At 51.7% G+C, this 12,874-nt stretch overlaps 1 protein-coding gene across 2 annotated transcripts in view; it reads left to right on the forward strand.

The window, feature by feature from the left end:
• The window catches only part of PRMT7 (protein arginine methyltransferase 7), a 51,170-nt gene that overhangs the window by 35,986 nt on the left and 2,310 nt on the right, over nucleotides 1–12,874 (forward strand). For both annotated transcript variants that reach the window (XM_032283817.1, XM_032283816.1), the window contains exons 9-15: nucleotides 1,200–1,327; nucleotides 1,658–1,793; nucleotides 2,703–2,786; nucleotides 3,522–3,569; nucleotides 4,523–4,612; nucleotides 8,988–9,149; nucleotides 10,488–10,562. In XM_032283817.1, the coding sequence (XP_032139708.1) occupies nucleotides 1,200–1,327; nucleotides 1,658–1,793; nucleotides 2,703–2,786; nucleotides 3,522–3,569; nucleotides 4,523–4,612; nucleotides 8,988–9,149; nucleotides 10,488–10,562 (723 nt within the window). The remainder of the gene's footprint in view (nucleotides 1–1,199; nucleotides 1,328–1,657; nucleotides 1,794–2,702; nucleotides 2,787–3,521; nucleotides 3,570–4,522; nucleotides 4,613–8,987; nucleotides 9,150–10,487; nucleotides 10,563–12,874) is intronic.

Genomic DNA, 12,874 nt, shown 5'->3' on the forward strand with positions numbered 1-12,874 from the left:
TTGTATTTTCCCAACTTTTTATTTTGAGAAATTATCAATCCATAGAATGAGTGAAAATGAACACTGATGGTCCCTTTATTTAAATTGACCACTGGTTAACATTTGCCACACCTGCTTTGTCTTTGTCTTCCTGCCTCTCTCCCTGCATCCCTGCATGTTGTCTCTACAAACACAGCCGCATGTGTGCGGTTTTTTGCTAAATCATTTAAAGTAAGTTGCAGAAATCTGACACTTTTCCTTTTTTTTTTTTTGAGGCAAAATTTTGCTCTTGTTGTCCAGGCTGGAGTGCAGTGGGGCGATCTCGGTTCACCACAACCTCTACCTCCCAGGTTCAAGCGATTCTCTTGTCTCAACCTCCCAAGTAGCTGGGATTACAGACATGTGCCACCATGCCTGGCTAATTTTTGTATTTTTAGTAGAGACAGGGTTTCTCCATGTTGGTGAGGCTGGTCTTGAACTCCCGACCTCAGGTGATCCGCCTGCCTCAGCCTCCCAATGTGCTGGATTACAGGTGTGAGCCAACACACCTGGCCTGACACTTTACTTTTAAATACCTCAACACTTATCTCCCAAGAATGAAAACAGTCTGCAACATAAACGAAACACATGATCACACCTAAGAAAAACAGAGGTTCCATACTATCATCTAACATGTGGTTCAAAATAAAATTCCTTTGTCTCCAAAAGTCCTTGATAGCATTTGTTTCCTCAATCTATGATCCATTTAGGTTTAGAGCATTGCATTTGACTATTTTGTAAATTCCAAGTGTGTTAAAGCCTTTGGAATGCGTGCCATGGGACTATTCTGAAAATGTTCCCTCCAAACCACTAGGTTTAAACCGTTGTATTTTGTCTTAAAATGAAACATTCAGCACAGCCCTATGTGTTGAAGACAGCTTTGGTGCTACTCTGATGGCGTGGGGACTGGAGCCTGCACTTGTCCCCTCCCCTGAGCCACTGTGGCAGATCGCTGCCCTTGGCCACATTGTGTCTTCCTAAAGCCAGCAGGGTTCCCACAGGCTTTTGGGCCACTGGCCTCTGATTTTAGAGTTTGTTTCTTTATCTCCTTGGCCACAATAGCAAGCTGCAGTCTACATTTTGGACTTCCTGAAAACTGGTAGTTCTGGCATTTGGCTCCTGGATTTGAAGCATTGCTCATACAGCAGCTTGTTGACAGCTGACTCTGTTCCCCATTTCAGTGGCGGGACCACTGGATGCAGTGTGTATACTTCCTGCCACAAGAGGAGCCTGTGGTGCAGGGCTCAGCGCTCTGCCTGGTAGCCCACCATGATGACTACTGCATATGGTACAGCCTGCAGAGGACCAGGTACGCTAGCCTTGTGGGGGTGGAGGATGAGCCTCTGAGACTGCGTGTATGTAAATTCCCCATTTACAGACCCTCTGGAGGCACCAGTGGGTTGATTTGTGTCTGGACAGAATAAGAGCAAAGATTGGTGACCAGAAGTGTCAGTGCCCATTTGTGTGTACTCAGGAGAGGTTGTTGAAATCTGTTTGGGGCAGATGCATATGAAAAGCCTGGAATTAGTGGGTGCTCTAACCTCTGATGCCTACTGGACACCAGTGTCCAGATTCATGCCCTCTAGAGGCCTGTGGAGGTGCTCACTGCCCACGTCTGTTTGTTCATCTCCTGACCTAGCCCTGAAAACAATGAGAGGGTCCGCGAGATGCGTCCCGTGTGCGACTGCCAGGCTCACCTGCTCTGGAACCGGCCGCGGTTTGGAGAGATCAATGATCAGGACAGAACTGATCGATATGTCCAGGCCCTGAGGACTGTAAGTGTCCAGCCCCTTGGCTGTTTATGGGGAAAAGGGGAAAAAGGAGTTTGCCCCAGGTGCTGCAGCACTCCGCTTACAATTTGCTAATTTTCTTTTCTGTGTCCTCTTGGCTATCAGTGGCTTCAGCGAGCGCCTTCTGGGTGGGCACTGGAGCAGAAAGCTGGAGAGCCTGGGGCTGAACTTCCTGAGGGCTTGCTCTCTCCTCTCCAGGGAGAGCCTCTAGCTGGGCTCCTGCTGGATGCCTTTGCCTTGTTAGACACAGTCACTTCTGTAGCTGGTCACAGTGGATTCAGCCACCCTTCTCCTCTTCCATGTGTTGCCGCCTTTCTAAAATTTTCTAAAATGTAAATCTGATCATGTCACTCTCCTGCCTGAAAACCTGTGCTCCTTGCTACCTATAGCAGGGCACTCAGCCTGGAGATTACAGATGGGGCTTGGAGGGTCTCTTGAGGCCCTTGTGCAGAAATAAGTGTGCATGTGTGCATTTTTGAGGGGGGCAGGGGAGGATCCAAGCCATCCTGAGTTTCTCTCAAAGGGGTCTGTCACCCAGAAAGGCATCCCTTGTGAACACAGCCTTGGAGACCCTCAGCTGTCTGTGCTGTCTCCAGACAGGGAAGAAGCCTGTTGTCAGGGACTGGGAGGTGGCCTCCTGCAGGTGGGACAGGCCTTCTGCAGGGCCTCTAGGCTGGGTTGAGGAGTGCCTTTTCTGACAGTGGGGACAGGTGGGGAGACATGAGCAAGGCAGGTGTGTTTGAGGCTGGGGGTGGTTACTGCACGGGGACGCAGGGGGATGGTCCAAGGTCTGGGCAAGTGGGATGAGAAGGGAAGCATTTCTGACAGCTTGCCAGCAGGAATCTTACGGCAGACTGGAGGAAGCCCTTTGCTGAGGTTGCCCATTCCCCACAGGTGCTGAAACCAGACAGCGTGTGCCTGTGTGTCAGTGATGGCAGCCTGATGTCCATGCTGGCCCATCACCTCGGGGCGGAGCAGGTACTGACGTGCACTCTTGTCAGCATCCTGAGGTGGGCTCGTGAGTTAGGGCGTTGTGTGGTCTGGGTGCACAATTCTGTGATCAAGGCTCTTTGTAAGGGCCACTGTTACGGCGTAGCATGCTCAGGTCAGGGACTGGGGGCTTTATTACCTGTGTGTGCAGGCAGCATCAGGCCAGAGTTCCTGTGGTGGAGCTGGGGCTCAGGCTGCCTCAGGGAGGGAATGAGCGATGGGGGTGGGGAATGAGCGCAGAAGGGGGATGAGCGCAGTGGGGGGAATGAGCGCAGGGAGGGAGTGAGCGCAGTAGGGGGAATGAGTGCGGGTCGGGGGGAATGAGCAAAGCGGGGAATGAGCACAGAAGGGGGATGAGCGCAGGGGAGGAATGAGCGCAGAGGGGGAATGAGGGGGTGTGGGGGGTGAATGAGTGCAGGGGGAGGGGAGGAATGAGCAAGGGGGGGAGGGGAGGAATGAGCAAGGGGGGGAGGGGAGGAATGATTGCGGGGCGGAGGGAATGAACGGGGAGGTGGGGAGGAGCGCAGCGCGGGAATAAGCGCAGGGGGGCATGAGCACCGGGTGGGCATGAGCGCAGTGGGGGGAATAAGCCCAGGGTTATGAGTGCTGGGGGGGTTGTTCAGGTGCTGCTTCTGCCTTGGGATGGTTTTATCAGATTTTAATCTTTAAATTTTTCTTTGTTAAATGAATATCTTACAACTAATAGCATGGTGTTCCCTTTAGGTATTTACAATTGAGAGCTCAGCAGCTTCTCACAAGCTGATGAGAAAAGTAAGTGAGAATTGTTGCTGAAATAGCAAGAGGACCTGTGGGGCTGGCCTTCTGAGTCTGGGTTGATGGCTTTGAAGTGGCGAACGGAGGAGTAGTGGCAGCATGGTGTGAAAGCCCCTGCCTCTGTGTCGTCTTGGCTGCTGCCTGGAGAGCAGCTGGAGGCCTGGCGGGGTGGCTGTCACTGAAATAGAGGCAAGTGTTTGCGGTGTCTCTCTGTTGCTGACTGGACTGCAGTGGCTCCATCTCCTCTCACTGTGACCTCCACCTCCCAGGTTCAAGGGATTCTCCTGTCTCAGCCTCCTGAGTGGCTGGGGTTACAGGAATGCGCCACCACGCCTGGTTAATTTTTACATGTTTAGTAGAGATGGGATTTCACCATGTTGGCCAGGCTGCTCTGAAACTCCTGACCTCAGTTGATCCATCCACCTTGGCCTCAAAGTTCTGGGATTATAGGCATGAGTCACTGCGCCCAGCCTTGCTTTGTTTTTTTGTGTCTGAAGAAGTTTACGCTTTTCTCCTCACTTCACATAGAGCTACGAAAACAGATTTCTGTCATGGTAGAACTGAATGTAGAATGTGTTTCTGGGACATCAGTGCTCAGGGAGTCAGTGCTCACAGCCTGATGGGAGATGGGATTTCTCTCCCTGGCCAGTAACTGGTTTGATTTCCTATCCAAAGGGGAACCCCTTTCACCAGAACCGTAGGCCCACACTGAGTCCTAGTGTGTGCCCACAGGAGAAATTTCTTATGCTTTTAACCCATTCTGCTCCTGATCTCATCCATGGTCTATACGATGCCTCTCAAGGAGAGAATTTCCACAAAGCAGTTAAAAGTGGTGCTCCAGAACGATTTGGCCAGAAAATTCAAAGCAGAGAGTGCAACTTTGAGAGATTTTTTTTTTCCTGACAAAAACAATAGTATGAATACAGTAATTCTATGGTTTTCTTTCTAAGATCTTCAAGGCTAACCACTTGGAAGATAAAATTAACATCATAGAGAAACGGCCAGAATTATTAACAAATGAGGACCTGAAGGGTAGAAAGGTGAGTAGCGGGAGCCTCCTGGCCATGTTGGGCTGTGTTAGGGTGGACAGCATATGTTGCAGTAGCCCAGTCCATGCCTTGTTCCTGGGGTCTCACTGTGGGCTTTCCTTGTAACTTATCTCCTAGAAGCTCCCACCATCAAGAGTGTGGTGAGGCTTTCATGGAGCTGCCCATTGAGCACATGGTTGCACTGCTCTTTTTTTTTTAAACAGTGTTTCACATTGTCGCCCATGCTAGAGTGCAGCGGTGTGATCTCAGCTAACTGCAGCCTCGAACTTCTAGCCTCAAGCGATCCTCCCACCTCTCCTGAGTAGTTGGAACTATAGGCATGTGCCATTACGCCCAGCTAATTTTTGTATTTTTTGGTCTTGAATTCCTGAGCTCAAGCGATCTGTCAGCCTCCGCCTCCCAAGTGCTGGAATTACAGGCATGAGCCACTGCACTCGACTGCGCTGCTCTTAGCTCAGCCTCATCTCTGCTCCTTCATGTCAGGACACAGCAGCTCTCTTGGGGTTCCTAGGAGCAGAGCGTGTCCTTTCCTCTTCACCACACTCCTGTCTTCACTTCCCGTCCACAGCTTCCTGCTGCACTTGGGCTTCCAGGCCCTGAAACTGCTTCTGCCAGCAACCTTTTACTCCCGTGGTCTCCCTGCAGGCTTCATCTGTTCCAGCCGCTTGTCCTTGTGACCCGGGACTTCAGCCTGTGCTGGGGAGGCTGCTTTCCCCTCCTTTTCCTGGCTGCTCCTTGTCAGTCTTGATCCTTTCCTTGCGCTGCTCTGTGTCCCTCTCCCCATGTCCCTCTCTTCCCCCGACTGCATCCTCTCTGGTAATCAGGTTCTTTCCCATGAGTGAGTCAGTGACCATCAGAGTCGGCTTTCACTCTTTACTATTTTGGATTCAAATCTTATGTCCAGCTACCAGCCTTTCCTTGACACAGGCCCTTCAAACTGGACTCACCCAAAGTGGAGCTGTCATCGTTCATCTTTCCTGCCAGTCCTTTTTTAAATAACAGCTTTATTGAGATATCATTGACATACCACAAAATTAATGCATTTCAAGTACGCAGTTCAGTGATTTTTTAAAGTAAATATATGGAGTTAACCATAACCAGTCTCATTTTAGAACATTTCCAGGCCAGGCATGGTGGCACATGCCTATAATCTCAGAGCTTTGGAAAGCCAAGGTGGGAGGATCGTTTGGGCCCAGGAGTTCAAAACCAATCTGGGCAACATAGGGAGACCCCGTCTCCGTAAAAATAAAACAATTAGCCGAGTGTGGTAGCATGTGCCTGTAGTCCCAGAAGGCTGGTGTGGGTGAGGTGGGAGGATCGCCTGAGCCCAGGAGTTAGAGGCTGCAGTGAGCTGTGCTTGTGCCAGAGCACTACAGCATGGCTGACAGTGAGAGCTTGTCTCTAAAAAAAAATTGAAAAGAAATGAAAAGAGAACATTTACCTCCCAAATTCCCAGGAGCCTGTTAATAGTCAGCACACCCATTCCCCAGGTCCGACAGCCACTGGTCTCGTTTCTGTCTCCAGCGTGTGTCTCCTCCTGGCGTTTCTCAAAAGTGAGGTAATACAGTGTGTGAGCTTGGGAGTTAGGCTCCTTTCACTGAGCATAGCGTCTTTGAGGTTAACCCATTTCACTCTTTTCAGTGCTGCATAGCATTCCATTCCCCCGCCTAGAGACATTTGGATTGGGTCCAGTTTTTTTGGCCATTTTGAATAAGGTTGCTGTGAACATGTGCGCGTCAGTCTTAGTGAGTATATATGTCCTCAGTTCTCTTACACATATGCCTTGGTGTGGATTGCTGGGTCATGTGGTAGTTACGGTCAACTTTTTAAGAAACTGCTGAACTGTTGTTCGAGGAGGCTGTGCATTTTATGTCTCTATCGGTAACGTCTGAGGGTCCAGGTTCTGGGATTCTCACCAGCACTTGGCCTCGGCTTTTTTTTTAGCATAACCATTTAGTGGGAGTGTAGTGATGTCTTAGCATAGTTTTAATTTGTATTTGCCTATTGACTGATGCCGGTGAACATCTTTTTGTGTGCTTATGTCTTGCTTGGTGAAATGTCTATTTAAGCCTTTTGCCCAGTTTAAAAGTAACAGTTTTATTGAGATATAATTCACATACCATAAGATTTGCTCAGTGATTTTTGTATATTCATAAGGTTCTGTAGCTGTCACCACATCAGTTTAAGAATCCTCTCATTACCCATCAGCAGCCACTCCCCATTTGTCCGCAGTCCCCCTGCTCTGGGCACCCGTTCTCCTTTCTGTCTCAAGGCTTGTCCACTCTGGGCATCTTGTGTGAATGAAATTAGACAGTGTGTGGTTTTTCATGGCCAGCCTCTTTCATGTGGCTTCATGTTTTCATGGTTCATCCATGTAGCCTAAATCAATACCTTATTTCTCTTTCTTACTGAATAAGATTCCATTGTGTGGACAGGCCATGTTATTTATCTGTTCATCAGCTGATGGACATTTGGGTGGTTCCTACTTTTGGGCTGTTGTGAGTAATGCTGCTATAAATGTTCAAGTTGCCCTTTCTCCCTCATAGATGAGGACATAGGATTCTGAAAGCCATTCTGTGGGGCACCGGTAGACTGGGGTCGCATTGAATTGGAGTGGTGGGAGCAGGCATTCTTGTCTGTCTTGTTCCTGATGCTGGGAGTGGAAGCACTCCTCCCTCCTTTTCTGTCTCCCAGCATTTCCCACTGCATCTCCATCATCTCTGACTGGCCCCCCTTTGGTGCCCGTCTGCTTGGGCCTGCCCAGGGTCGGCTGCCTCCACAGCCTTTGCCACTCCTTCCTCTCCTCTCATCCTGCAGTCTCTGTTTCTTGCCAGGACTGTTTCTGCAATCTCCTAGGTCACTGCCATTCCTAGCACCAGTAGGTTCCTATCCACTCTTCATAGTCCTAAGCAGGATCTTCTAAATCACATTCCTTCTGATTTTGAACCCCTGATGAAAGCTTGTAGTGACACCCCCACCCCTGCCACCACCTCCAGAATGAGTCCAGCCCCTTACCCAGACCTGGCTGCTCCTATCCAGCTCTTGCCTTGGGGGGCCTTGCTGTCTCCCAGACTTGCTCTTGCCCCTGCTGCCCCTCGCCTCGGCCATTCAGGCTCTTCATCGTGCATTTGTTCATTTACTCATAAATGTTCACGGAACATCTGGGCGTGGCACTGGCCCACTGCTTGAGATGCTGGGCCACCAGTCCCTGCTCTTGTGGTGCTCAGAGACAGAGACAAGCCCCAGTAAGTCCTGAGATAAAGCGTTGAGTGGGGGTTGACAGGATGCCACTCTGGAAGCCCCTCTGGCACTTTATTTCTGGAGTTCCTCTATGCCCCGCTTCCTTGCTGCTTTCTTTCACATGGGGTTGGCTCCACCTTGTCTGCTTCCATGTTCCAGTCTGCCCTCCTGAGCACCAGACTCATATCTGGTTGTAATCTTTACAGCCTCCAGGGCAGGTACCCTGCTTATTGACTGAGGGAGGGGGTAAGTGAATGAGTGAGTGACTGAATGAGTGAGTGAGTGAGTGAGTGAGTGAGTGAGTGAATGGGTGACTGAGTGGATGAATGAGTGACTGAGTGGATGAATGAGTGAGTGGGTGAGTGACCATGAGTGAGTGAGTGAATGAGTGACTGAGTGACTGAATGACTGAATGAGTGAGTGACTGAACGAGTGACTGAATGAGTGAGTGACTGAGTGAATGAGTGACTGAGTGACTAAGTGAGTGAATGAATCAGTGAGTGACTGAGTGAGTGAGTGAGTGAGTGGGTGAATGAGTGACAATGAGTGAATGAGTGAGTGGCTGAGGGAGTGAGGGAGTGAGTGGCTGAGGGAGGGAGGGAGGGAGTGAGTGAGTGACTGAGGGAGGGAGTGAGTGAGGAAGGGAGTGAGTGAGGGAGTGAGGGAGGGAGTGAGGGAGGAAGGGAGTGAGTGAGGGAGGGAGGGAGTGAGTGACTGAGGGAGGGAGGGAGGGAGTGAGTGACTGAGGGAGGGAGTGAGTGAGGGAGGGAGTGGCTGAGGGAGTGAGGGAGGGAGTGGCTGAGGGAGTGAGGGAATGAGTGAGGGAGTGGCTGAGGGAGGGAGTGAGTGAATGAGGGAGGGAGTGAGTGAGTGGCTGAGGGAGGGAGGGAGTGAGTGAGGGAGGGAGTGAGGGAGTGGCTGAGGGAGGGAGGGAGTGAGGGAGTGGCTGAGGGAGGGAGTGAGGAAGTGAGGGAGGGAGTGAGGGAGTGAGTGGCTGAGGGAGGGAGGGAGAGAAGGGAGGGAATTACTTGAGTGACTGAGTGGCCTGTTGCTTCTCTGTTCCTGTGAACTCTCCTGGGCTGAGCCCTCCTAATACCTGGGCCCTGCTTCTCACCCTGCTTACCAGGTCTCTCTCCTCCTGGGTGAGCCGTTCTTCACCACCAGCCTGCTGCCATGGCACAACCTCTACTTCTGGTATGTTCGGACCACTGTGGACCAGCACCTGGGGCCAGGTGCTGTGGTGATGCCCCAGGCAGCCTCGCTGCACGCTGTGGTTGTGGAGTTCAGGGTAGGTCACCCGGGGGTGTTGCAGAAAACAAAAGCAGAGGAAGCCGGAGGGGAACCTTGTTTTCTTGCAGGAACCCTGGGTGCCTGTAGGGCAACTCGGGCCTTGATTTGAGCTTGTTTTTTCTTTTCTGTGTCAGCACACTGTGGGGTTGAATAGAAGATGCTTGCCTTTTTCAAAATGCAATAATGTGACGTATGAAATGGAAATGGCTGAGTGTTGTCATTTTACAATTGTGGCTTATCAGAATAATTAAAAATTATAAATTAAGCGTTTCAGAAGCCATGCGGTGCGGTCTGCTCTGCTCTCATTAAGAGCCAAGGCTTCAGTTCAGAGCATTTTGAGATGGAAGAGTCAGATGCTTTATGCAAGAAAAAATGGAAAAGCTTCCTTTTAATTTTCTCATCAAAGAACCACAGTCACAAAGTCATTTTTGGAAGGATTTTTTTTTTTTTTTTTTTTTTTTAATGTAGAGACAGTGTCTCACTCTGTTGCTCCGGCTGGAGTGAAGTGGAGCGATCTCGGCTCACCCCAACCTCCATCTCTTGGGTTCTAGCAATTCTCCTGGCTCAGCCTCCTGAGTAGCTGGGACTACAGGTGCATGCCGCCATGCCTGGCTAATTTTTTGTATTTTAGTAGAGACGGGGTTTCACTATGTTGCCCAGGCTGGTATTGAACTCCTGACCTCAGGCAATCAACGCGTCTCAGCCTCCCAAGGTTTGGGATTATAGGCATGAGCCACCGCGCCCGTCCTGGGAAGGGCATTTTTATTAAAAGGATTTTGAAAAGCTTTAACCTGGGATGGAGAGTGAATCTCATTTGATGAGAGTGGTTTCTCTCTTAGTAGCTTAGTGGCTCCATCACTTAATTTCTGGACATTGCTCCTGTGTTACCTGTTTACCAGATTTCCACAGCCGAAGAGGGGATGTCATCATTCATGCATGTTATACCAGGAGGAAGGGAGGGAGGGCCGCGTGGCTGAGTGTCCTCTGGGTTCCTCTTGGCCAGGCCTTTTTCTTTCCCCAGCATCACCGTGAAATGGAGATGATCCTTGGGGGGAGAGCTGGCTTACATATTCCTTCCCAGAGAGATGGTGTTCAGCATGGCCTGGGCAGGAGTGTGCAGCCCCCAGCCTTGTAGCTCTGGCTGTCTCATCGGAGAGGACTCGGGTGTCACGCCAGAGCTTGCAGGTTCCTGCCCGACTGAGTCTGTTACAGAAACCATCCTGGATCTTTGGTCTCTCCGAGCCCCTTCATACTTGGGCAGGGAACAGCAAGCTGTGTCTCTTGTTCTTGCTGCCACACTTTCCTGTGTCCTGACAGGGCTGCTCCTTCCTCACAGGACTTGTGGCGGATCCGGAGCCCCTGTGGTGACTGCGAAGGCTTTGATGTGCACATCATGGACGACATGATTAAGGTAGGCAGGGACTGTGTAGTCCCACCCACCCTCTCCTGTGGTGCCGTCCTTTGCCAGGGACCTGGCTTGGGCAGCTCAGGCTATTCTGGTGTGGGCAGTGGGGTCAGGTGCTGCCATTTTGTGTGGTTCACCACGAGCATTGTTTGGTACCAGGCCTGTTCTTGGCTCTGTGCTGTCACCCTGAGTCAGAATCTCCACTAGGCCTGTACGTCCTGTCGTTGGAACTGCCCCTGCCAGTGACCCCAGCTTGTTTTCTCTTGGAGCAGCCTTTCCAGAGGCAGTCTGGAAACCTTCTTAGGCAGCCATTTTCACGGTGGAGGCTCCATTCCCAGGGAGGGGTATGTGAGAAGTGTCCCACATGTTATTTACATGGTAGGGATTGGCAGAGCCCTGAACAGTAGCAACCGGGCCTGCGTTCCCCAGAACCATGGACTGTCCTTGGATTCATGAGGGCTGAAGCTGAGAGTCCTGTTCCATCACCCGAGACGGACAGGCTGAGGAGCATGGGCACGTGGCTCCTGCTTGTCATCCCAGCACTCTGGGAGGCTGAGGCAGGTGGGTTGCTTGAGCCTGGAAGTTTGAGACCAGCCTGGGCAATGTAGCAAGACAAAAAATGACAAAAAATTAGCCAGGCATGGTAGTGCACACCTGTATTCCTAGCTACTCAGGAGGATGAGGTGGGAGGATGGCTTTAGCCTGGGAGGTGGAGGCTGCAGTGAGCTGCAATTCCACCACTGCCTCCAGGCTGGGTGACAGAGCGAGACGCTGTCTCAAAAAAAGAAAGAGAAATCTCACGGACACTGGAGGAGCGGGGAGCAGCAGCCCCGCCGCAATAGCTGCGCATCGGGAGGTGGGGCTTTTCTGCCTCTGCTCGCCTTTCTGTTCACATTTGCCTGTAGTGAACATGGATTGCCTATGTGAACATTTTTTTTTTGTTGAGACAGAGTCTCCCTCTGTCCCCCAGACTGGAGTGCAGTGGCACGATCTCAGCTCACTGCAACCTCTGCCTCCCGGGTTCAAGCAATTCTCTGCCTCAGCCTGCCGAGTAGCTGGGATTACAGGTGTATGCCACCATGTGCAGCTAATTTTTGTATTTTTAGTAGAGATGGGGTTTCACCATCTTGACCAAGCTGGTCTTCAACTCCTGACCTTGTGATCCACCCGCCTCGGCCTCCCAGAGTGCTGGGATTACGGGGCTGAGCTACCGCACCCGGCCCCGAACATTTTTTTAAGTAAATTAAACCTAGTGGATGTTTTCAGTTTGCATCTTACCTGCCACTCACAGCAGACCACTGACTGCTGCATGCTTCTAGAAATCTCGTTTGTGCCGAGCGCCACGTGCTCTGGATCTGTGTGCTCTACGCCTCCCTTGGGCCCCTGTTCTTGACTTGGCCCTGGCTGTCCCTGTCCCCTCTTGCTGATAGGGTTCTCCCACTCTGGTCCAGGGCCAGTGTCCGTCTCTTGTGTGCTCACACAGATGGCTGAGAGTAGTGGGTGTCCTTTGGGGGGTGCCAGGTATTTTTGCTTTTATGATTTCCAAATTCACCTGCCCTTCGCCACCCTCAACCTGGCCCTTCCAGTGCCCTGTCTTAGACCTGGTGCCGCTTCACACAACCAGCCAGGCCCAGGGCCCTGGGTGCATCATCCCTGGCGAATTCTCCTGTTCCCTGCCGTTGGTCTTCATGCTCCCAGCTGTTGGTCTTCATGCTCCCAGCAAGCCTCCGACCCAGGCTGCCCCTCACTGCTGCCGTCCTAGTCTGAGCCCACGTGAACTTGTAGATCTGAGTCTGGCCACGTCCCCACTGCGGGAATGCCCCAGATAGCTCCCCACACACCCCAGCAGAGTGACCTGGCTGGCCTGGGTGCCCTGGCCTGCTCTCCTGGCTTAGCTCTGTCCTTGAGGCCCCTCTGGCCCTGCTTCTGCCAGCTCCCATTTGCCCGCCCCCATTTGCCCGCCAGCTTCCTTCCTCCAGGCAGCTTTCTACGTCCCTCCTGGATGCAGGTGCTTCCAACCTGCCTGCCGCCAGGTACCAGGGCTGTTCTGTCACGTGTTTATCCCTCCCCGTGGCCTAGGGCCCACCTCTCAGGGCCACACAGCTGTGGTGGTCACCAAGTTTCTAGGTGCTGGGTGTTCTCACCACTGATGTAGACATGTGGTCCTCAGAACAGCTTGACAGGTGGCACCACCCCATCTTAAAAATCTGGAAAACAAGGCTCAGAGTGAGGGGTGCCTATGGAGCCACCGAGAGAGTAGTGGCAGAGACGGGGAGCCACCGGTTTGCTGGGTGCTCGGCATCTTTATGGGAGAACAC

This window comes from Sapajus apella, unplaced genomic scaffold, assembly GCF_009761245.1.
Source record: "Sapajus apella isolate SASKATOON/1434 unplaced genomic scaffold, GSC_monkey_1.0 scaffold15, whole genome shotgun sequence".
Classification (NCBI taxonomy): Eukaryota; Metazoa; Chordata; class Mammalia; order Primates; family Cebidae; genus Sapajus; species Sapajus apella.